Source organism: Artemia franciscana, chromosome 10 (assembly GCF_032884065.1).
Source record: "Artemia franciscana chromosome 10, ASM3288406v1, whole genome shotgun sequence".
In the NCBI taxonomy this organism is placed as follows: domain Eukaryota; kingdom Metazoa; phylum Arthropoda; class Branchiopoda; order Anostraca; family Artemiidae; genus Artemia; species Artemia franciscana.
In genome coordinates this window covers 7,569,102-7,595,293 of record NC_088872.1, presented here as the reverse complement: position 1 = coordinate 7,595,293, position 26,192 = coordinate 7,569,102, and the positions used below count along the sequence as shown (strand labels likewise).

Sequence of the window (26,192 nt, the reverse complement as noted above, 5' to 3'; positions counted from 1 at the left end):
TATATTTTCCATCTAATCTGTCACTTTTCTGTGTCTCTCCTCCCGTCAAGCTGAAAGAAGCTAACGAAAGAAACCGGTTCTATAGTGCGTCAATGGATAAACAACTTGATTGGTAGGCGCTACAACAGACAAGTTCCAGTACTATCTATGTTTAGCTGCAAGGCTAGCGTACTGCACAAGGGTTAGATGATTTTAAGAGTTTTACTTTGGACATTAATATTGATACTTGATTTCTCTGAAAATCTACCAAAACACCGTTGGTCAAACCTTTGAGATTGACAATCAGAAAATAGCAACATTAATACATACAATACGCTCCAAAAAAAATCAATAACAACAAACAATTTGAACACAAAATGTTTACCAATTACTGATAAAAAGTTAATGTTTTCAGGGAAGTTATTGGTATATTAATCTGAATAAAATTTGTTTCGCAATCTTTTTAGTCATATTTTGAGCATTCCATATTCTTCACTATTTTACGTTTGCATGTTATTATTCGCCTCTTCATAATTCTATCAAGGTCTAAAATTTTTTCTTCTATTTTAGTTTATTTGAATTCAAAATTAATATTACCAAAAGCAATTTGTTCTAAAAAAAACCTGGTTGCCTAACAAGTTTCACAACCAGGGTTGCCAATAAGTTCCCAAAAGTTTCATATGAATACCAGAAAATAACAATGAAATGCTATTAACGACCCGAAAACGGGGACAAAATACGGAAGGAATTGACATACATACCGGTTCAGCGTCTGATTTCTTGCCGTCTTCTCTCTAATCAATATCGCTATGCAAAAGGCACTGATTTTGTTTATATACGTATTGCTTTTAGCAAGTAGAAGAATATCCTAAACCCACTGCCTTATTCATATAAAAACAAATGCTTAGATTCAACATCTGGAAATATTTTTCAACAGGAAAGAAAAAATACATCGAGAAAGAAGAAACAGTAAAATTTCAGAGCGGCAAAACGTGACCTGTAAAATATCAGAACAGGACACGTCTCAAAAACAGAATATTTAAGAAAAAAAAGTTACCACAAATACTTTTATCCTCCAATTACCCATCAAAACCATAAGAAACTGTATATAAAAGACTATATCCAAGTTTTCCAACTAACCCAAAAAACCACATATAACCTATGTCCTGTTTTTTTCAAAAAAAGGAAGAATATACAATGTAAAATAAAGAAGGTGATAACAAGCACAGACTGAAGGAAGGGGCGATGAAGGTGACCCCCTCCACAAACAAAATTGCTAATAATCCATCCTAAACTATAATATTAAGTACTCAGAATTTATTTTCGAGAAATAAGAACTGAGAAATACCTATCGTTTTCAAATTTATTCACAAACAGAAAAATGACTCATAAACAGTTATGAACGTTTCTGTGAAGTGAGAAAAACTCTGTGGAGAGTAAACCATGAGCAAGGAGGTTGGACAGTGACGTTGACAGCGTTGCGGCCAGGGTAGCCACCCCTAGTGATTTATCATTATTTCTTATGATTTTATATATCCTAAACATAAACTAACTAAAGCAGCACATTAATCACTAGATTATTGAAAAAGAAAAAAACAATAAATCGACAAGAAATTACTAAAATCTAGTAACTTCTTTCCTCACCGAAAAGAAGGGGGGAGAGCAACCCTGGTTGTGGCTTGTTATGAGAATGGAAAGGTTGGTATCACTTATCAATCCTCCCTGGAGACGGGAAAAACTTGAAATTGTCTGTCGGTGGCTAATTATTTGTGCTTTGTTATTATCAAAGAATGAAAGAAGGAAGCGAATTTGTCTATATGTTTACTACTTGTTTATGTTTGCTACTATATATTTACTACTACGTGTATATGTTTACAACTTGATTCAGAAGAAGGAATAGTATATGGGACGAATGAATTTCAGTATTTTTTAAGTTTAATCTCGACTTTGTACAGCAGGCAGTTACTATTTATCTATAGTTATGGTCTATTGTTTATTTCTCTTTTTGAAAGTTTTTACTATAATTTCTAAAAGTATTTTTAAATTACAGTAGTTTAAAGTGCGTTCCTGGGTTGTGAGTGGGGTTGAATCTGAGGAGTGAATTACACTGCAACAGCCTCTACCTGAAATTTCTCAGAACTTTCGACATATAGAGTGTTTCAGGAACAAGACTGGCCAAACTTAATCCGACCTTACAAGGTTTCTAACACTTTTGGGTCGTTCTTCTGACCTATAATTTATCTGTTGTGAACTTGAGAAAAACATAATAATCTTTTTCAATATGGCCAACGGGAGGACCTATATTTCAATTAACAATATTGAATTCAGCCATTTAATTGTAGTAAATAAAGAGCCGGAGTAGTAAAAATTTTAGTTTCGAGTAAGGAGCAAATTCTGAAACTAACAGTGGGTAAATTAAGCTACTGGAGCCCAGGCGGGCGAACCTGACGCATCTCGGCATGTGCCTACCATTATCTTTTCCCTCTTCATTTTGCTAATTGTTTTAAACAACAGTTTTAGGACCATTTAGCTGATTTTTGCCGGCTTAAAAAACAAACTGGGCTTGTTGAGTATTCAGAGAATCTTAAAAAATAGTTTCAAATAGAAATTGTACACTTTATTTAACTGATTCATGTTGAAATAAACACGTTTGATCCACTTTTACTGATTAATAACGAAGTTGAGGTATTTTTTTTCCTTTAGCCCCCTAGCTCAAACATAAAATTTTGGCATAATAAAAATATTCTTTCTCTCCCAACCCATGTTTTTTTCTACCCCTGACTTTAAAAATGGCTGATCAAAAAAGGGTCGAAAAATAACTTTTAGGAAAACCTCAAACTTTTTAATGAATTTAAATGGATGGTGTATCCCCTGTATTAAGGGAGCAATGACGGATAAATAATTTTTAGCAAAACCTCAAACTTTTTAATGAATTCAAATGGATGGTGTATCCCCTGTATTAAGGGAGCAATGGCGGATTTTCTGCTTTTGAAAAAGCCGCTCCTATTTCTACCACCTTAGTCCGATTTTAGTAATTATCGAACTCGATAAAAATTTTCTTCCTTTAGATTCTTAGGAATTATAGCAAAATCCACACAAAATAAAACCACTATCGTGTTCATAAGAAGATGAAACTATTTATGTAGTATATAGTATATATAAGCTCTGGAATTTATGAAGAGTTTTTAGATGCAGGGACAAAGATGCAAAGACTCCATACATTTTTTCTCTTAATTTGCACCATAATATATGATTAAATTGATATTCTTTTAAAGTTATACCAGAAAACAACACTAAAATCATTACTTCTGGGAATATGGTGTTTTGTAACTATGTTAAATATTGATCAAAAATATGGTATTACACCTTTTTAACTTACTAGTAGATTTTTTTGCGTGATGTTGTAATACAAAAAACATATCAAAGATAATTATTTCACGATATAAACATTTTATCTAATTAGTGTTTTTTATTATTATGACAGTGGTATCACAACAGGGCTTACTGTTGCCTATGTGCTCTCTTCCAAGAGAGACCACTAGGACCTACCTGACTTAGTTTGACAATATCGTGCCATAACTATTTTTTGATATATTTTACTTTGCGTAAAATATTAAAGTTTTTAAAACTTTCGAAAATGAAAAAAAAATGGCATATTGGATCAAAAATGGACTTTTTTTTCACACACGATGGACCCCCAACTAGCGTCCCATTATTTGCAAAAATTTACCACACCTATTGCAAGACTTGTTTTAGCCTCCTCTTGTCTAATGTTACGTCGACAGTAAATCCGGCCTTAACACACCTATTTTGAACGAAATTCTAAATGGACGGGTATGTCCCACTATTCCATCCTAACACGGTCATCCCACCCAAATCAAGACCCTGGATCCGTGCCTGGGTGATGATTCTTGCGCAACGAGAACAGATCCATCTAGCAATTAAATAATTAATAAAATTAATTAAATTAATTCTAAGTAATGAAATTAATTCTGACTTGTCCCAAAAACAGGACCCTTAAGAAGTAGAGGTGAGGGTAAAGATGTATTCCCCGAAGCCTAAGCCTCAAAGGCGCCATTTTTACATACGTTAAAAATGTAATTGTGTTTTCTATTTAATTTAAATCAACTTATTCTTTACTTCTGAAATTGCCACGATTTGTTTTTATTTCATTAAGTAGAGAATTGAAAGTCGAAACGGGTTTACTTTCAAAGCTACTGTGAACATTTAGGCTAAAGCACAAGACCCGATGGTATAATTGCAGGAGAGGACCAAAAGGGTGGCTAGCCCAGCTTTTTGCTTGCAATGCCTAGAGTCACTGCTATAGCCCTTCAAACTCATCTGGATCTGAACCATATTACCAACAAAACAGAAACAAAAAGAGGAGGGGTATATAAAAGATTTATCTAAAAAATCGAACCTGTACAAAAGTAAGGAATTTATCCCGAGGGTCAGCAATGTCTCTCAACAGCCTATGCCATAGGGCCCTGCGTAACAATAATACTCAGCGCTTAGCCAACGGTAGTCGAGGGCAACTATCTAATCAAATAGTAGCAACCCAGACGCAAAATATGTTAAATAAAAAGTTTTTCAAAAAAAAGGAAAGGGCCATATTAAAACATAAAATTAACAAAAATAAAGTCATATAATGATCCAAACTTTAAAACTAACTGAAACGACTACGAATGAAAAAATGATATCCAAAACAAAACCTTAAACCTTAAAACTAACTGAAATGACTACGAATGAAAAAATGATATCCAAAACAAAAAGAAATTAAAATGAATAATCATATCAAACATAAGGATAATTACACAGGATAAAACATAAGGATATATAGGATACAGGATAAAGATATAGGAAAATAAATATAAACATATAGGATATAGGAAAAACATAACGATAAAACATAAGGATAAAAAGGATATTAATATCAAACATATGGATTTATTTCATTTTGATTCTGCTTTTTATAAGTTTTTCTTCAAGCCATATTTTTGTTGAAATTTTTTCTTTTTCTAAATTCTAGTTACAAAATTTTGATTTATCACTTTTAAGTTTTTCTTCAAGCCACATATTTTTAATGAAACTCCTTCTTTTTCTTAATTCTTGTTAAAAAATTTTGATTTAATCATTTTTAAATTTTTCTTCAAGCCATATTTTTATTGAAATTCCTTTGTTCTTAATTCTTGTTACAGAATTTTGATGCTATCATTTTTAAGTTTATCCTTACGAGCACTCCCCCTCATTATTTCTAGTATAAAACCTATCTTTGAACAAAGACTCTGCCTCATCATCGTTTGCCTTCAAATTACGCCTACTTTAAAAAAAAAATAAGTTCTGTATCAAGTACTTTCTACAATGCTTTTATTGGGTAGTTAAGACTTAGGCCTGGGTAACCCCAATTTTCTTGCATCTTTGACAAAGCTCAAACTACCGCAGCTTGGGCTTACGTTAGTTTCACACCGATAGAGAATTTTTTAGCTTTAATTTGAGCAAAACTGACGTCAAGTATAATTCAAGATCAAGTCACATTCGAGCAGACTCAAGGTATATTATGTTGGACGTTAGACTATAAGAGAGACGCAAAAAAATACGCCTATTTGTTGACGTCACGAACTTGCACAATCTTATTGTTTTTTTCTTGGCCCCTTTGAACAAAAAAGGTTATCTTGGTCTTGTTCTAAATATATCTTTAAAGTCGATCTGGACAGGCTTGTCACAGCTTTTTTTTCTGAATATGCATTGAGGAAAAGAGTTTTTTGCTCTTTTTTGGGGCTATATTTGACCAAACACACTTTCTTTTGTTACAGTAGGTCCTTCTTGGCACAGGGACTTACGGCTAAAAGTTTCAAACTGATCAAAGGCAAGAAGCTTTTTAGAAAACATTTTTTTTCCTTCATTGGGTCCTTTTGGCCCAAAGCCTTAAGGACACAAGTTATGAACTGATTAGAAATTTTTTTGCCCTTTTTGGACCCTATTTTTGGGGGAGAAAGCCCCCCAAAATGATTTTTATTCATACTAGCCTCCTTGTGACCTGGAGACTCATCATTGCAAGCTTGAAACTGATCAAGGACAACAAGGAACAAGGTATTTGGCCAACATATGGTTTCCCTAGTGCCCTTCCCTTCAGCCAAGTGTGGGTTGCCCTTGGCCCAGGCTCCTTCAAAGTTTCGAGGTAATCAGAAAATCAGTTTTTGTTCTTATTTTAGAATACAGTTTCGAGGGGAATTGCATCCCTGAAATAATTTTTTTTACATTAGGTCCGGTGATATACGATTTTTATTTTCAACAAAAAAAGAAAAAAGGAATGCTTCAAAAAACAATTTTATTAGCCCTTCCAGATATGTTTCAAGCAAAAAACATCTTTTGGCCCCAGTTTAAAATTTTTAAACCACTATTTATTTACTTAAATAAGATATTTATTTAAACAAATCAACTATCACAACCCAAATTAGGCTGAATTCGTCTTTCAAAGCAAAAACTAAAAACACAGAAACACCTTGATGAAAAAAAAAACTTCACATGAAACTAGTACAACAATACACTAAATAGTAGAAAGAATCCCTCGCTCATTAGTTATAGGGTAAAACCACCTATTATATCATGTATGGTCGATTGGGCTTAAAGATTTGGCAGATCCCACCCCCCGCCAAAATCCATGCACTCAGATTATCGTCTTCTTTTTTTATGTTTTTCATAATTCATATCTAAGTTGTGACACTATTAGTGCTAAAACTATACAGTTGTGTCAAAACCTAATGAAAAAAGTCTTACATTGCACTGTACAAGCTTTCCAATAGCATTTTGACTCTGTCTAGATGCGGACCCCTTGGAGAACCAGCGGCTCGTGCGTCCCCAATTCCGAAGGTGAACGACTTCATGGTCATGAATTTTTCCGGGTCCGACATAAACAGCCCAGTGTTTATAACGTCCTCGTTCAAATTCTAGCAAATCTCCTATGAAGAATGGAAGCCTTATTAGAAAGTGAAATTTAAATCGACATTTTTAAAAATAAAAAGTTCAAGCAGTCATAGACGAAAAAGTCTCGATTTGCCTGTGGGTGTGCTTCAGGAGAGGTTTATATTGAAAAAAAAACGCTCAAAAACTAACTTTAAAAATAACTCGTTCTAGTCCTAAATAGTTTGAGGCTCAATTTGTTTAGAACGGAGTTTTTGTCAGATTTTTCGATTTGTTTTTCGAATTCCAACAATTCTCTAAAAAGGAGTTTCTGCCACAATTTCCTCAATATTATTACTTAGTAGTCATGGGATACCTGAAGCCTCTAAAAAAATTCATTTAATGTCTTAGTTCATGTATAATTAACTCATTAAGCTAGACAATATCGTAATGTCCTGTCATAAATGTCAGCCCCGTAGAATCCATGTTGTTTATGGAAATCTCTGAAAGTTATTGTAATGCCTTCAAAAATTTGCCTTCAAAAATTTTGAAGACTATGATTGGCTGTCTAATCAAAGCCAGCCCTGCTGCTAGCAGGGTGAATAATGTCAATTAAGACGAAGCTTAAGTGACTATTCGCTAAAACTAAATTTGGTTCTTTATTAGAGTCACAAGTGCTGAAGGAGCTAATGTGTTAATCCTCTTTCACTTTTTGAGCCAACAAGGAGCTGAATTTATTGTTTCCTGCCATTTTAGCATGATAGCAATTATTACTTCAGATAATTGACCTCTGGAACGCAACCTAAATTAGGCATTCGTCCTATACTATTCAATAATCCAGCTCAAGATAGTTGGACACATTTAAGGCCTAAACTAAACCACATCGACGTTTCTATCATCTTAAAGCTGCTATTCAATTATGAGTGGTAAGCACCCCTCCCCACAAGAAAAGTTTTCAAGCATGGTATTGTGCCAATTAACAGAACAGCCATAGCAATTATAAAGTATAAAAGTTTACACTTCGATTATTTGTCTATACAGAACTTCGAAATTATTCGAGGTAAATAGAGCTTAGCTTTAAATGTGTAATTGTACCTTAAGGGGAATAAAAGTAAAATAAAGTTCATTCCTTTTCTAACAACCCAAGGATATATTTTGCAGACAAAATATATATTCTACGAGACCATTTACAATAGTAATAATGTACCGTGAAATAATAATAACACGAAATGACCTAACAAACAACCTCGGTATCTCCAAAAAAAATAAAAGTGAAATATTGCAACAAATAGACATAATGCAAAGAAATACCATCGTCTTGGGCCAACAGGCATTAATTTATAACTGACAGAATAAAAAGGACAAACCAACTGTTGTTAGTTGGATAACGGCCTTGTCAAGTTGGCTACTCAATTCCATGTCTTCGCATTTCATTAGAAAGTATATGATACTTCATAACACAGCTTTCATTTCATAATTTGGGATTTCAATGTATATTTAACAAATGAGTAAAACTACTGGCTTAAAATTGCATAGGTCCGACATCTACAGAAGTGTCGGATGATTTTGCCTAACCTAGACGGGGAGGGGGCAACAAAAATTTAGATTCCAACTGTCAGTATTACCTATAAAAAAGAGGGGACACTCAACCCAATCTCAAAGGGGAATTACACCTTGTTACATGGTAGTTACACACCTACCCTCTATATTGTATCGACTTTGATATCAAAAATGGCATCGGTTTCACCTAAACAATCCCCTTATACCCATTTATAACAAAATTTTTAATAATACCGAGATTTAGATAGCTCGAATTTAAAGCCAATCAGATTTTTGTCAGAATTTTCTGATTGGTGGGAAAATTCTATGCAAAATTCTGATTGGCTATAGCTCTAGCGGAATTTCAGTATTGAAGAATTCTTATTGGGAGTGGACTTTTATTTTAAAACTGTCACCATTAAGATTAATCGAAATAAAAGCTACCATTCCTGTTCCAGCTTCAAATGGCGACACATCCTCACTTGAAAATTTCTTAAAAATGTATTTTTTTTAATTTTCAGTTACTATGAGCAACAGATCGTTCATCACATAGTTCCAGCAGATGCTGCAACCATGATTATTTGTGATAGCAACATAAAAAGGAGTTGCCATAATTAGCATATTAGCACTACCCTAAGTTAGCATACCAAGGAGGAGCTGAAAAACTTTAGGATCGATTCAACCCTCTGTAGGAAAATTAAATTAATTTTCAAACCTAGTCTTGCACCCTGAACTCTCAAAACCTCCAAACAATCATTCATTTTGATAACATTTTCATTTAGGCATAACTTAGTAAAGCTAGGGGGTATAGGGTAAGCACCTTTTAGGATCGTTTTGGCCATCTATAGGAAAATTCTAATTCACAGAAAACTGTGTCAACGCATAAAACACTGATAGGCTACCGTGATTCAACGTTCCAACAAGTGATAAAAAATGCAACTGTACGACTATCAGCACGACAGACAAACAAGGGACATTTTTGGATTCAGTAACGTTGTCATAAGTTGTCATAAGTACGACTATCAGCACGACAGTCAAACAAGGGACATTTTTGGATTCAGTAACGTTGTCATAAGTTGTCATAAGTACAACTATCAGCACGACAGTCAAACAAGGGACATTTTTGGATTCAGTAACGTTGTCATAAGTTTGTCATAAGTTGTCATAAGTACGACTATCAGCACGACAGTCAAACAAGGGACATTTTTGGATTCAGTAACGTTGTCATAAGTTTGTCATAAGTTGTCATAAGTACGACTATCATCACGACAGTCAAACAAGGGACATTTTTGGATTCAGTAACGTTGTCATAAGTTTGTCATAAGTTGTCATAAGTACGACTATCAGCACGACAGTCAAACAAGGGACATTTTTGGATTCAGTAACGTTGTCATAAGTTTAAATAGTACATAAAATACAAATTAGCAAAACATTTTATAAATGAATAAAAATACAGGAACAATTTTTTATATTTTTTACGGCATTGACATTAGTGATTCAACAGTGAACGTATTTGTGCATAATTGTGAAATATTTCAAAAGAATAGGTAATACGCAAAAACTTATTTCATATTTGGATTCAATATCCCAAAAATAACAAGAATACATATGTACAGCCTACTTTAATTATACAGACTGAGAAGTTCATCTTCAAAAAATAAGTCATAGGATAATAAATAATTAAAATGTATATCACATAATAAAAATAATACATTTAATAAAAATGAATATATATGTGAAAATGTAAATACGAAATAATAATACAAATAAAAAGGCAATATAACAATAATAATACAAAAATAATAATAAAATGCAATATAAATAATAAAAGAATAAATAATTAAAATTATAAAATGGGAGACCCGAGCTCAAATACTATGCGACGAAACAAAATAGCTATTTATTCACAAACACTAAAAGAACAAGTATTTCATATACCACAAACACAGAAAGATGAAAAATCTATTTGTACTAGGATTAAGTAGAGTAAGGCAACAAAAACCGACAAAAAAAAATTCACTTCAAAACAGCTTTTATTAACCATTCTTGAAAGCAGATAATATTAAAAAGCTTCCGAAAGTTCTCTTATAAGAAGAATTTGGAATAGAATTTGTTAAGAGAATATTAGTGTGCTATTAACGGGGTCATTTAGCGGAAGTTAAAATGTGACCTTTATTTCTTTTTAAACAAGAATTACTTCATTTTTACTAGTTTTTTAATTTTACACTATGTTCTATAATTCAATATGATATTTTTTAAATATTAAATTTTATGCATTAATTAAAATTTTTATATTAAGTTTTAATTATACATAAGTTTTTCTTAATTTTTTATTTTATTCAATACTTAAAAATATAACTTTATACTATCTTACTTCTTATAATTGTTTTAACTCTGTAGGATTTTTTTTAATAGACAATTTTTAATGTGTGAATACATGTAGTTATTTGAGAAAGTCGATGTTCATTCAGCTTCCTGATTTCAACAGAATGGAATTGTTTCAATGGATTTGTTTTCCTCCCTCCTCATTCTGCGGCCAATTTCTTCTAGCTGTTTATGCTTTGACCATCTAATCATAACAGACGAAACACAAACAAAACGTACCAATTTGAAGCCTTTCCATAAATTTCTCTCTCAAAATGTCAGTATTTTTGTACCAATCTGATATATAATTTTTGTTTGGATGGTTCTCTTCTGGCAATCTGAAACAGAAAATAAATGTAATTTCTCTATTAATAAATTACTAAATCTATCCTCTTAGAGAGGGCTGTAAATGTGATCAAGCTTAAATGTCTGAGCGACGTCACAGAGTGTATCTCAGTCGGGGCTTTTACTATCCCCGTGTTTTTTGTAATTTATCCGAATATCCCAAAAAGAAAATCAGGGTTTACGAAATCTCCCAGAACATAGAGCGTTCGTAAATAACATGAAAATATAAACCGTTAATTTTCGTTACATTTGATTTTAGGGAAGATTTCGATGAGCCCGAATTTTCTTTTTGGGAGATATATTGACTGAAAACATAAGCGAAAATAAGAAGGATCTTTTGTTTTCTTTTTCTTTTTTAAAGGAAACTGCTTCTATTTCGAGAGGGAGGAGGGAAAAAAATTTATTCAGCCGAATATTAACCGAAACACTGAAAAAAAGGAATTTTGATAACGAGAAATACATAAAAAGAACTGGCTCTTACACTGATTCCTAAGATATAAAATTCATTAAGTTGAATATTACCCATGAAAAGCTTAGAGCCTAAAAAAATTGCAATTTTTGAAAAAAAAGGGGAAATATCCCCCAAAAAGACCTTATCTTTCAAATCTTATTGAAAATCACACCATCTAATTCAGCGTATCAGGGAACGATACTGTAGAGGTTTCAATCTCCTATCTCCAAAAATGTGGAACTTTGTGTTTTTGCCATCGCGGATTGCTCATTATTATTTTTTTTTTCACTGGGGTAATCGTATCGAACAAGTAGTCCTCAAGGACTCGGAGAGGACTCATTCAAACAGAAATTAGAGCCCTTTTTAAGAGATCCTCCGTTCAATATTTTGTAAGTAATTTGTTAAACATAGTTGAAAGGTCTTTGGGGATGCCAAGACCCCCTTCCCCACAGACCCTGGTGAAAAGGCTGGAAGTCATCAAATTGGTTACAAACAGCATACAAATACTATTTTACAAAGTTACAAATACTTTATGTAAGATTTATATTGCTTGTTATTGGGAGGTATACAAATACATTTCAGGGGAGTTTTCCATGGGGAGAACTATCCGTAGGGAGGGAGGTTTCAGGAAGTAAACTTTCCAGGGGAAATTTTAAACGGCAAGAATTTGCCAGAATTCTTATAGGAAATTCTTTTCACTTTTCTTACTTTCTCTTTGGCGATACTATGTTACATGTGGATCTGTTTTGGGCAAATTGACCAAGAGAAATTTTCAGCGGGGATGCAGTTGCCTGGGATATTTTTCAACATAACGGGAGATTTTTCCGAGTGGAAACTTTTCATTATGGGGGGAGGGGATTCTGGCAGAGATTCAAAAAACGAGGAAACTTGATCACTGTTTATGTAGAAGTATTTGTGACATACATTTTACGGGGGAGAGAAGAGATATTGTGTGCTTAGGATGGTTTTCCAGGTAGACCATTTCTGTGAGGAGATAAATTTTTGGGGGTGAACTTTCCAGGGTCAAATTTTAGTTGGAGTAATTTCTCATGGGCAGGGGAGGTAGATTTCTCGATATTATTTAAAAAGCGATCAGAATTTGAATAAAAATACAAGCAAGTTCTTTCAACTGAAAGTAAAGAGAAACATTCAAACTTAAAACGAACAGAAATTATTCCGCGTCTGAAAGGGTTTCCCCCTCCTCAATAGATTGTCCCTTACGCTTAAGTTTGACTTTTTATCCCAATTCTTTAAGAAAAACTCCTGAAACACAAGGGTAGCCCCCCCATATATAGAATTTCTGTTCGTTTTGTGTTTTATTTTTGATCCTTGCTTTCAGTTGAAAGTTTGTTTTTATATTTAATTATCCAAATTGAAACTGAAGACTACCTAACCCCTTCTCGTGCCTGACATAATGAAGCATTTAATATCTGTCTTATAAAAAACTGCAAATAAAGGCGTGGGAGGATTCAGGAATTTGTTATTTATAATACGTCAAGGTAGAGAGAAAATGTAAAAAGGCAAATGTCATGCTGTCTTAATGTGATTAAAAAATATCAATGACGAAGGCAAATAATAAGATTAAAAACAAAGACCCTTTCGAGCCACTTCTTAGAGCGACAGTGTCTTTCTTAGAGCAACAAGTAGCATGCCTGTCGCCCACCCTTACTGCAGCGTGGATCAATCCGTGGGCCTTGTATTGCCGAGCAGAGCATCATTAATCCACTGTGCTAGCACAGGTTTAATAGATTATTTTTAAGCATAACATTTTTGGTGTAGTTACCATTCACTAGAAATCCCAGTACCATAGCCTAGTTACATGGTTGTCATCACAAAGAAAAGGTACGTAATAAAGATGTCCAGCTCAGGGATTTTGTAGAAACCAAGAAATTTGATGCTTGGGCTCGTCTATTTTCAGGTTCTTCCAAAAATGTTTTTTATGAATGTTGCCTATTAAAGTCAAGCTAACCCAAAACATTTGATCTTCGCAAAAAAAGATAAAACTTACGAAACAGTCATACTTTTTCTTGTGATCACTTATCAGATTAATCCCAAGTTCGTTTGATAAATATTATTTAACAAACATGAGTTGGTCACGTGTCTTCATATATGACTATTATTACGAAGAACTTCAAAGCATGTCTAATATTCCACATATTTCTTTAACGTTGCAGGATAGGGCCGTAGGACATCCGTCTTATATACAATTTGTCTCTTTGCATATCAATGGCCATCCTTTGTTTTGTAGCCCCAACATTCTGAATCTATAATCCCACGTTATTGGCTTCATTTTTTAGCTCCTAACCGTTCCGAAATATTTTTGACATCTTGATCCCTTGTAAAGGTGCTTCCATAGAAAGGTTTGACGTGTTATCCTAGTCAAGAAACTTTGTTCTTTACTTTTGTGACAGAAAAATGATACAGCTTAACTAGCTTGGGTAAAGCTTAACTTAGATGGTATTGCAGACGTAAGGGACATTTATTAATTTTTAAGTCCCAAATCAAAACCAAAAGAAAAAAAAATAGAAATGACACATTCTTTTTAGATAGGTTACTAAAATTTCATTAGGTCAAGCAGTTCGTGGTAAAGAACTGTAAGTAAAGAGTTACTCATGCTAAAAGCAACCAAAACTCTAAAAAAAAAGTTTGACAACAAAAGATACATCAAAAGAATTGACTTTTTATTGTTGCTCAAGTACGTGAAATTTACTAAATTTACGATTACCAACCAAAAGTTGTGACTCAGAGAACATTTCCCTTATTTTCGATAATGGGTAGAAACACTATCAAAAAGGTGAATGGTTTTGATAGAATATACACCATCAAATTCGGCATATCTTAGAACCCTGTTGTAGAGGTTTAAAGCCCCTATCTATAAGAACACGAACGTTTGCATTTTTTTTCAGAGAAGAATGATTACGAAGCCATGTTTATTTGTTCTTTTCCCCAAGGGATGATCGTACCAAACCAGTGGTCCTAGAAAATAGAGTAAAGGCTCATTCCAACGAAAATCAAAAGTTCTAGAGCCCTTCTTAAGCAAGAAAAATGATTATGTCATAGCAAAATGGTCTTCTCTGCCAGTTCGTGGCACAAAACAATTTTGGCGCAGAGAAAGAAGGAGCTATTGATGATAAATCCTGAAATAGCCAATCAATTTAAAATTATCAAAAAGTTATATACTAAGCTTCCCACTTTCAAAGGCAGAAGTGTCATGTAATGAGGAAATCGCTTCTAAAGATGTAAGTAGTCCAATCAACACAATCAATGGTTAATATACACATGTAATTTATAGCTTCATTTAACTAAACTGATTCATTTGAAACTTGATAGACTTATGCATAGTGGTGTAATATTACATATCAGGTTTTAGGAAGAAGCGACAAAGTATCTTTGGGTGGGTAGAGGTGTTGAGGGTTCAAAGGGTTTAATATTATACCAAATTTTATAACTCTCCACGACCCTTCACGCAGAGTTTTTTATTGGCATGTGGGGGGGGGGAGTTAGAAATCTTCTTGAATCTTCTTTCATTTACAGGAAGATCTTTGGGTTAAGCCTGTAACATGAGTGCTGCACGGAGATAGCTCTCCTCTTATTTCAGAAGATTTCTCTGTACAACACAAGAGATTACAATCTAGTGTTGTAACAAATTGTAAGTGATGAGTGATCATTGTCAACAGAAGCCACAAGTCTAAAAAACGAAGTTTTGACTTAAATACATCCAAAAATGTATATATCCAAAAAGTACCCAGTTGCAAGTACTTTTTTGTATCTTCTTTTTGGGGGCAGGTACTTGCATATCAATTAAATGTATTTGATTTATAGCAAATAAAAATAAATCATACAATAAAATTAAACATGTATGAGAACCCTAAAGTATTTATCGCCACGATATGAAATTTCTAATTTACCAGAGAAGGATGGTCACACTTGTGATCACCCACAGTTCAGAATTCTAGATTATTAGAAAATGATTCATTCGAATCGGTATTTAAAGACCCAGTGCCCAAGTTCCAGGATTTCGGCCCGAAAAACAATAATCAAACAGTTCGTGATAACGAACTGTAGTAAGGAGCGACCCGGCTAAATAGTAAACGAAACACTAAAAAAATGGAATTTTGATACTAATAGATACATCAAAAGAATCAGATTTTTATGCTGATTTTAAATATATAAGTTTCATCAAATTTAATCTAACTCATCAAAAGTTACAAGCCTGAGAAAACTTGCCTTATTTTGGAAAATAGGGGGAAACACCCCTAAAAGTCATACGATCTTAACGAAAATCACATCATCACATTCAGCGATTTAGAGAACCCTACTGTAGAAGTTTCAAGCTCTTATCTACAAAAATGTGGAACTTAGTACTTTTCGCCAGAAGACCGATCACGGATGCGTGTTTATTTGTTTTTTGTTTGTTTTTTTCTCAGAGGTGATCGTATCGACCAAGTGGTCCTAGAATCTCGCGAGAGGGCTCATTCTAACGGAAATTAAAAGTTCTAGTGCCCTTTTTAAGTGGCCAAAAAAAATTGGAGGGCACCTAGGCCCTCTCCCACGTTCATTTTTTCCCAAAGTCAATGGATCAAAATTTTGAGATAGTCATTTTGTTCAGCATAGTCGAAAAACATTATAAATATGTCTTTGGGGTTGACGTACTCCCCCATAATCCCCGGGGGAGGGGCTGCAAGTTACAAACTTTGACCGGCGTTTACATACAGTAATGGTTATTTGGAAGTGTACAGACCTTTTCAAGGGCATTTTTGGTTGGGGGAGGGGTGAGGCGAGGGGGCTAAGCTGGAGGATTTTCCCTTGGATTGATTTGCCATGGAAGAAGAGAAATTCCATGAAGGGGGTACAAGATTGTCTAGTATTATTTTTAAAAAATCAATGAAAAAATAAATATGAAAAAGTTTTTTCCACTGAAAGTAAGGACCAGCATTAAAACTTAAAACGAACAGAGATTATTACGCACATGGGGGGTTCATCTCTTCCTAAATATCTCGCCCTTTACGCTAAAGTATTTTTAGTCGTTTCAACTATTTATTCTACAGCCTTTGTGATTCAGGGGTCAATCTTAAAGAATTGGGATAAAATTAAAGCTTTAGTGTAAATAGTGGGTATTAACGAGGGGGGAAACCCCCTCATATACATAATAAAAATATACGAATATAGAAGTTCGTTACATAAGTTAATTTGTAAGTTACGTATATTTTTTACTAATAAAAACGTTCGTTAAAAATTAAAATTCTAGTTGCCTTTTTAAGTAACCGAAAAATTGGAAGGCAACTAGGCCTCCTCTCCCACCCCTTTTCTCAAAATCGTCTGATCAAAACTAAGACAAAGTCATTCAACAAAAAAACTTAATACACAAATTTCGTTTTATTTATTCATTTGCGGAGAGCTAAAATAAAACAAGCATTAATTCAAAAACGTCAGAAATTAAATAAAAAAAACAAGTTTTTTTAACTGAAAGTAAGGAGCGACATTAAAACTTAAAACGAACAGATATTACTACATGTATGAAAGGGGATGTTCCTTCCTCAAAGTCCCGCTCTTTACGCTAAAGTTATTTACTGTTTTATAAAGTAGAATTGAGACAAAAAATCTAACTTTAGCGTAAAGAGCGGGGCGTCGAGGAAGGAACAGCCCATTTCATACACGGAGTAGTATCTGTTCTTTTTAAGTGTTAATGTCGTTCCTTACTTTCAGTTAAAAAAAAAACCTGTATTTTATTTAATATTATATAAACACAGCCAAAATGTGACTGAGGAAAAATTCTCAGAACACCTAAACTCTAGCACTTCGATCACTTTTACTCTTAAAAGCGGTACTAGAACTTTCAATTTCCAATCGAACAAGCCCCTTTCAAAGTTTCTATAGCTCCTTCCAACGAAGTGCCATGGTAAAAAAAATTAGATAAATAGTACATCATGTCCAGTTCGATCTTTACTTAGGTACCACTATTGCGTTGCCTATGATCAAATCCCCTTAAGGTTTTTTGTTTTACTGCAAGGATAAACGACTCGAAAAAAAAATATAAATAACGATATAAATTTGCATCTTAAGATCGGGAGCAAATTCCAAATTTTATATCTTATCTGCCAGATCTTCTTCCAAGCGCGTGATTTCTTTTATCTGCATTAAAAGTTTATTTAGTCGGATTCTTTGTTGTCTAAAATGTCAAAATACATGTACTTTCCAGTTAAAATTATTATATGAGACTAGAGGACCATCAAATTAGAAAAAATTGAAAAGTTACATATTAGGTGAAGAGTGGTAACGCTTTGAAAAGACTCCTCTCTAATACTGTTAAAAACATTTTTGATAACTCCATCAAAAACAACATCGTATTTTCACACCAAAAGGAAAAATTATGAGGTTTCAGGTCGACAATAACGCCCCCCCCAAGTGCATGCACGCAAAACTTGTATATAAGAAGGACCCAATTTTTTATGTGAGTGGGCTATTGTCCAATAACAGCCTATTACCTCCATATCCTAAAGTGGATGAGAACTATTAAAAGAATTAAAAATGTTCAAAGATGGATTTACTATTCCAGATAGTACTGAATGATCTAGTCCATGTATCTAAGAGTCTCCACTCTACTCTGTCATTCTAACTTCATAAGTAATTCTTATCAAATCTTTTCAGTGATCAAAAAGGGTTGGGGGAGTACAACCATTGGAGGACGGCTTTAATTCGGGTTCACTGGCTCTCATGCAAGGTCGCAAAGTTAATTAAACTGAAACTAAAAAACAACGGGAGAAACTTTAATTAAAACACTGAAATTGAGAAAGAAAATATAAATACTGATAAAAGTCCGAATATTTTGGATAATCCAGCCTCTATCAATAGTGAGAAAAAAAAGCTAGATTAAACAGTTAACTCACACTAGAAAATAACGCAAAAAGATTTCCCTTTTTCCAGAAAATATGAAAAAGGGAAGAGACTCAAATCTGATACAAAAAAAGTTGTTATTTTAGGCAAACTCTGATGTGCTGATACCAGTGTTATATCTGCAATAAGAAGATAGGTCTCACCTAATAGCACCCATATTTCAGCTTTACTCCAAACATACTCCTTAGAATTAATGAAAGGAAAGAGGTGAAATTAACCCCCCCACCACACACACATACACACTTTACGAAGGTTCAGGCACCCCCTGACTACTTAAAGATCCACTGACCTTCCCACATAGCGGTTGGTATATAGGGATGCAGTATTCTATATAATATAGCAATAATACCTCACTTAAAAGTTGGTGAAAGGATATAAAGTGTTGTACATACATTAATGATTTGTCAAATGTATCAATAAGGTCAAATTAAGCTTAAATGTAACTGTCCATATTAAATATATGTTTTGTAAGGGCTGCATGTATTTGCATGTACAAAATGCACCGTCGTGTGGAATTAGGGACTCTGAAACTTGGAGGCTATACAAGTGGGGTTTTAATACCTTTAAAATCGGCTGATTATATCAGAATTTTTACTTGACAGCACCTTAGTTCTCTCCATGCCAAATATACTTAGGCGCAATCTCTTTTGTTACTTGACAATAGCACAGGAACTTTCAGGTTTATGCTCGAATGAGCCCTCTTTTGATATTCAAATGCCAATGGCTCAATAGAATCATTCCAAGAAAAAAAAGGCACCAAACAAACACAATGACATGATCAGTTTCTTAGGTAAAATAAGTTTTGTATTTCCATAGATGGAGGCTTGAAACCTGTTTTATCAGGTAAAATACGTTTTGTCTTCCCATATATAAAGGCTTGAAATCTTTGTTTCAAGGTTGTCTGATATATTGGCTTTGTTTTAGTCATTTTTGTAAAAATTGCCAGTTTTTCTGTGAGCCATAGAAACACAAGTCACCAACTCTTTTTTTACACAGATAACAGAAAAACCATCTGGCCATGAAACACCTAGAACAATCAGTTTACACATTTCTTCTATTCCAGAATCCCCCCCCCTGTTCATACACTTCAGCAAGAGAACTCGCCAAAATTCGCAGTAAAACGTCCAAAACTTATAGAACACTTGCCACCCTTACTACCAAAACCTGCTACCCTTCACTAATCAGGAGGTCTATCCTTTACAACCTCCAGTGCAAACACAGAGCCTACACTATATGGACAATCCCACGAGAGCTCCAGAGATCAGGGAAACATAACAAGCATGTTAGTATGTACAGAGGCCAATACAAAATCAAACGTACATTTATTTATCTACATGTCCTTCAAATGACATCCAACAAAAATAATTAAGCTAGAAACCTGACATTTTCGCAAAATCAATCTGGAATTGTTTAAATAGAGATTAGCATATAAAAGATACAAACAAAAATAGAGCCCATATTAACTGGAAATGTTAAACAATGATAGTAAGCATGCAAGGACTAAAGACTCTGACTACCAACTGTAGTAAATTGAGGGAGACTATGCCAGGCTATATTTGCAAGGGTCGACAACCCAAGAAGTAGAGAGAGATAAAAAAAAAAACTCTTTCGCTAGCTCATGATTGATCAAACGCTTTTAAAAGACTAAATCATTGACAACTCCAGAGCAACACAATAATGATTGAAACAGCAGTAACATATTTCATAAAAAATGCACTAATGCATACACAACATGACGCATTCTTCCTTCATGCACATTACAATAACATGAAATGAACAGTAATTTAACTCAATGCTGCTGTAAAATATGAAATTACTATCAGAGTTTAAATTAGACAAATTTACACCTTTTATGTATAAATAAAATTGGCATTACATTCTTACAAGAACCAGACCTTACCCCACAAACCCGATGACCTATTCCAGGATAGCTAGATAGCTAGGCAATGCTCGCTCTTTTGCTTGCTCATAACAAAATATATGTTTTGAAAGGCTGAATCTTTGACAACTTTAGAGTAACACAATGATTAATAAAAGTAAAATATATTCCTAAAAACGCGCTAATCTGCAAAGAACATTTCTTATCTTCTTATCCCCATGCAAATGTATCCTGAAAATCAAACTAACTGTTCCAGGATACTCAGTAACAAAATAAAATAAATATAAGCAAAAACAAACATAATTATTCTGATACATTACCACGTGAAGCTTTAGAGGCAAGTGAACACAAACTAACAGCCCAATGCACAGAAATATTTTGCCTAAATACAGTATGAAGCAGCATTAGATAGCATAACCTGTAACCTAGACAATAGCAAGACTCAATTCTTTGCCACTTTGTGGGCATAGATTTGACATCAAGTACAAATACTTAGTCATCTCTCATGATGTCATCTTCAATTCACCATTCATTTCCAGGTACAGAACATCTTTGTCTGGTATTTTACTATGCATAAGCTAAATGGAGCCATTATTACCATCAATGCCGGCTCATGAAGTTGTCATTACAAAATAGACCCTTCCTGGATAAATTCCTTTCCATGGAATATACATATACATAGAAAATCTCCTAGCTTGCCTTGATCATGTATGGAAAATATACGTCTTCCCTAATATGAAAATATTTTCTGTGTTTTACCCCATATTTGAGAGAAGTCAGTTCAAAGACAATCCAACCTCTTGTAAACCTTTCATAAAAAAACAGCCAACTGCCAACTCCAATGTGGTTGGCTTAAATACGAATCCAGAAAACGATTATAATAATTGTAATAAACTTCCTGAATCATTCTTCAATATCCCTAAAAGGCAGCAGCAAGGAGCAAGTCAAAGAAAGTACCAAAGTACCCTTTGTACCCAAAGTACCTTTGGCAAGTTGTGGGGTTAAAGGGATAATATGATAAACAAACAAAAGATCGAGTTTCCTTATTATAGCTGTTTTTTAAACTAAATAGCTCATAAGGGAAATATTGATGCATAGTTTTTCATCAAAAATCGAAGTTTATAACACATGATTTTAATAAGAACTCAAAAGTATATGGCTGTGAAACATAGATTGTCATAGTTTATATTAGCAAAAAAAGGACATATTTGGCAACAACTAATTATGCTGTATTTCGTGTATTCAGTGTCATAATCATGTGTCCAACAAACATATTTGCAAGTACTTGCAACAGCATGTTCTAGGCCAAATGGTATTGCATTCCCAAATTAATTATCAAAGCATAACCAATTGAGAACTGGAAAAGCTGCCCAGAGGAAAAATAGGTGGTCAATGGTTAAGAACAGTGTACACTGTAAGAACAGTGTTAAGAACAGATTTCTTGCACTTTGGGTGCTTCTGGGACAGCAACTGGCTCAGCTATCTTGAAGCTGTTGCTCAGAATCATTCCTTGTGGGAAGTTTCTGTTGGAAAAAATAAGAATACCAGGTTGAGTGAAGCACCATCTAATTCCTTTTAAAAATAAACTAAGAAAAGAACTACTCCTATTCAAACAGTTTGTAGTAACAAACTGTAGTAAGGAGCAACCCAGCTCAAGAGTAGTCAAAACTCTAAAAAATGGATTTTTGAAGCTAATAGCTACATCAAAAGAATCGCATTTTAATGCTGATTTTAAATATATAAGTTTCATCAAGTTTAGTCTTACCCATCAAAAGTTACGAGCCTCAGAAAATTTGCCTTATTTTAGAAAATAGGAGGAATTCCAGGGAAGATTGTATCAACCCAGTGGTTCTAGAATCTTGCGAGAGGGCTCATTCTAACGGAAATGAAAAGTTCTAGTGCACTTTTTAAGTGACCAAAAAAATTGGAGGGCACCCAGACTCTCTCCCACGCTAATCATTTTCCCAAATTTACTGGATCAAAATTCTGAGATAGCCATTTTATTCAACGTAGTCAAAAAACCTAATAACTATGTCTTTGGGGACGACTTACTCCCCCACAGTCCCTGTGGGACGGCTACAAGTTATAAACTTTGACCAGTGCTTACATATAGTAATGGTTATTGGAAGTGTACAGACATTTTCAGGGGGATTTTTTGGTTGGGGGGAAAAGAGGTTGAAAAGAGGGGGATATGTTGGGGGAACTTTCCTTGGAAGAATTTGTCATGGAGGAAGAAAATCAAACAGTTCGTGGTAACGAACTGTAGTAAGGAGCAACCTGACTCAATAGTAACTGAAACTCTAAAAAATGGAATTTTGATATCAATAGTTACATCAAAAGAATCGCATTTTAATGCAGATTTTAAATATATAAATTTCATCAAGATTAGTTTTATCCATCGAAAGTTACGATCCTGAGAAAATTTGCCTCATTTTTGAAAATAGGGGAAACACCCCTAAAGGTCATACAATCTTAACGAAAATCAAAAAGATATTTCCATGAAGGAACTTCTCATGGGGGAACAGGATTTCAATGAAGGAAATGCAGGATTTTCTAGCATTATTGAAAAAAAAACATGAAAAAATATATGTGAAGTTTTTTCTACTGAAAGCAAGGAGCAGCATCAAAACTTGAAACAAACAGAAATTATTACACATATGAGGGGTTTACCTCCTTGTAATACCTCACTCTTTACGCTAGCGTATTTTTAGTAATTTCAACTATTTATTCTAAAGCCTTTGTGATTCAGAGGTCATTCTTAAGGAATAGGGACAAAATTCAAGCTTTAGTGTAAAGAGCTAGGTATCGATGAGAGGTGAACCCCCGCATATAAGCAAGAAAAACATACGAATATAGAAGTTCGTTACGAAAGTTAATTCGTAAGTTACGTATATTTTTTACTAATGAAAACGTTTGTAAAAAATTAAAAGTTCTAGTTGCCTTTTTAAGTAATCAATAAATTGGAGGGCAACTAGGCCTCCTCCCTCTCTCCTTTTATCTCAAAATCTTCTGATTAAAACTATGAGAAAGCCATTTAGCCACAAAAAAAATAATATGCAAATTTCGTTTTAATGTCTAACTATGTCTATGTCTATGTCCTATGTCTAGGTTCTATGTCTTTTGCCAGAAGGCAGATCACGCGTGTGTGTTTATTTGTTTGTTTTTTTCCCCAGGGATGATTGTATCAACCCAGTGGTCCAAGAATCTTGCAAGAGGGCTCGTTCTAACGGAAATAAAAAGTTCTAGTGCCCTTTTTAAGTGACCGAAAAAATGGAGGGCACCTAGGCCCCCTCCCATGCTAATTAACTTCCCAAAGTCACCAGATCAAAATTTTGAGATAGCCATTTTATTCAGCATAGTTAAAAAACTTACAACTATGTCTTTGGGGACAACTTACTCCTCCACAGTCCCCATTGAAGGGGCTACAAGATACTAACTTTGACCAGTGCTTACATATAGTAATGATTATTTGGAAGTAAAAAGACGTTTTCAGGGGGATTTTCAGATTGGGGGAGGGGATGGGAAGAGGGGGATATGTTGGGGGAACTTTCCTTGGAGAAATTTGTCATTCCTCCAAGGAAGGAAATTTTCATGAAGGGAGTGCAAGATTTTCTAGTATTGTTAAAAAAAAAAATGAAAAAATAAATATGAAAAAGTTTTTTCAACTGAGAGTAAGGAGAAGCATGAAAACTTAAAACGAACAGAAATTATTATGCATATGATGTGCTCACCTCCTCCTAATACCTTGCTCTTTACACTAAAGTATTTTTAGTAACTTCAACTATTTATTCTATGGCTTTTGTGATTCAGGGGTCATTCCTAAGAAATTGGGACAAAATTTAAGCTTTAGTATAAAGAGCGAGCTATTGACGAGGGGGGTGAACCCCATCATATAGGTAATAAAAACATGAGAATATAGAATTTCGTTATGTAAGCTAATTTGTAAGTAACGTATATCTTTTACCAATTAAAACATTTGTAAAAAATTAAAACTTCTAGTTGCCTTTTTAAATAATCAAAAAGTTGGAGGGCAATTAGGCCTCCTCTCCTGCTCCTTTTTTGTCAAAATCATTAAATCAAAACTATGAGAAAGCCATTGAGCCAAAAATATAAATATGCAAATTTTGTTTCAATTATTCATCTGTGGAGAGCCAAAACCATAACATGCATTGATTCAAAAAAATTCAGAAATTAAATATAAAAACAAGTTTTTTAATGGAAAGTAAGGAGCAACATTAAATTTAAAACAAACTGAAATTACTTCGTATATGAAAGGGGCTGCTTCCTCATCAACGCCCTACTCTTTACGCTAAAATTTTTTATTGTTTTAAAATGTAGAGTTAAAAGAAAGAGTCAAATTTTAGCGTAAAGAGCAGGGTGTACCCCGCGTACCCAACGCCCCACTCTTTACGCTAAAGTTTGACTCTTTCTCTTAACTCTACTTTTTAAAACAGTAAAAAACTTAGAGCAGGGCATTGATGAGGAAGCAGCCCCTTTCATATACAAAGTAATTTCTGTTCATTTAAAGTTTTTATGTTGCTCCTTACTTTCCATTAAAAAAAACTTTTTTTATTCAATTGTGGAAAGAATCCAATTGAACAGCTTCCATTTCAATCCAAAAACATTTGCTAGGGGTTTCTGACTTTTTTTTCCAAAATTGTCATATTTATTTCTACCATAAATCTTTACCAATTAGACAAATGAAAATATTAGTTACCATTCCTATATCAGCTTAATTTTTGGCATTTTTTTCTCACTAGGCAGCTTCTTCTAAGCTTGTTTTTAAACTTTGACTATTATGGGAAGTAGATTGCTCTTTACCAGGTTCCTGCAACCATGCTTCAAGATGATGAAATTTTGTGTTATTTTGGAAAGTTCTTGAGCTAGGTGAAGGAAATTTTTAGGAATAGACCTAGATTCTAATAAATGCCCCAAGAAGAAAACGAGATGATAATCTATGGGTATGCCCTAATTTCCACAAAAAAAAACTTTTCAAAAGTCTAAAATAATGCTTCTTTGGTAAAAGAATCAGATGCAACAGTATTAAAACGGCCTTAAATAGATCAATCATGACATCCCCTTCTTGGAAGCAATACTGAGAAAGATCTTAGGACACCTAGTAGATAAAAAGCTCAAGTTTGGTCATCAACCTCAGACCACTGCAGGAAAGGCAACTTTTTGAAGTAGACTTATAATATAAACTAAGTACAAGAAATATTTCAGAGCTTTTTGTTTGTGCTAGATCCTGGCTTATAAGATTTTAGATAATTTGAGGTGCCACAAATTTGGCAAAATGTTTCTTTGCATAAATTTAAGAAAAAAATGTCTTAATATGACTGATAATTCTTTTTAAGCCCTTCAAAATTGTGGTTAAAAGCTGTAGTTTCAAAGAAAAGTACACTTGTACCAACATTAAGGAACAAAGTTTTATTCTTTCTGTTTTCTTTTAGTTAAGGCAGGTAATAGACCTGCATCCTATGTAATCTCTAACCTAGAAATAGAGACTAAAGTTGAAAACATTAGAAACTTAGAATGTATTGCTGATAGCACTATTCTCATAATGCAACTGGCTAATTCCCTTCAAAAAAGCTACATTTAAAAGGCTCAACCAAACCTATTTGAAATCTCCTAGGTAGTCATATTTTGGCCTGTTGTAAGCTGAAACCAAGACTGAAAACTCTTGATTGAGACTTGTAGTTTTGAAAAAACACATGGAAGAAGCCTAGCACGATTCAAATCTTATATTCTGCCATGTTTCAAGTCTGTAACATCAAGCATATGCACAAAACCAGGGTTGTTACTAGCAAAAATGTTTGGGAGGTGGGGGGGGGGGCAGAAATT

At 33.9% G+C, this 26,192-nt stretch overlaps 2 protein-coding genes across 2 annotated transcripts in view; one reads left to right on the top strand and one right to left on the bottom strand.

Moving 5' to 3' along the window:
* The window catches only part of LOC136031730 (vesicular glutamate transporter 1-like), a gene marked incomplete at its 5' end in the record, with an annotated part of 404,579 nt that overhangs the window by 237,670 nt on the left and 140,717 nt on the right, over positions 1-26,192 (top strand).
* LOC136031722 (phospholipase A and acyltransferase 3-like) overlaps positions 1-26,192 on the bottom strand; it is a 51,064-nt gene that overhangs the window by 21,970 nt on the left and 2,902 nt on the right. The window contains exons 2-3 of the mRNA XM_065711427.1: positions 11,023-11,120; positions 6,757-6,938 (exon numbers count right to left, since the gene is read on the bottom strand). Coding sequence (XP_065567499.1) covers positions 6,757-6,938; positions 11,023-11,120 — 280 coding nt within the window. The remainder of the gene's footprint in view (positions 1-6,756; positions 6,939-11,022; positions 11,121-26,192) is intronic.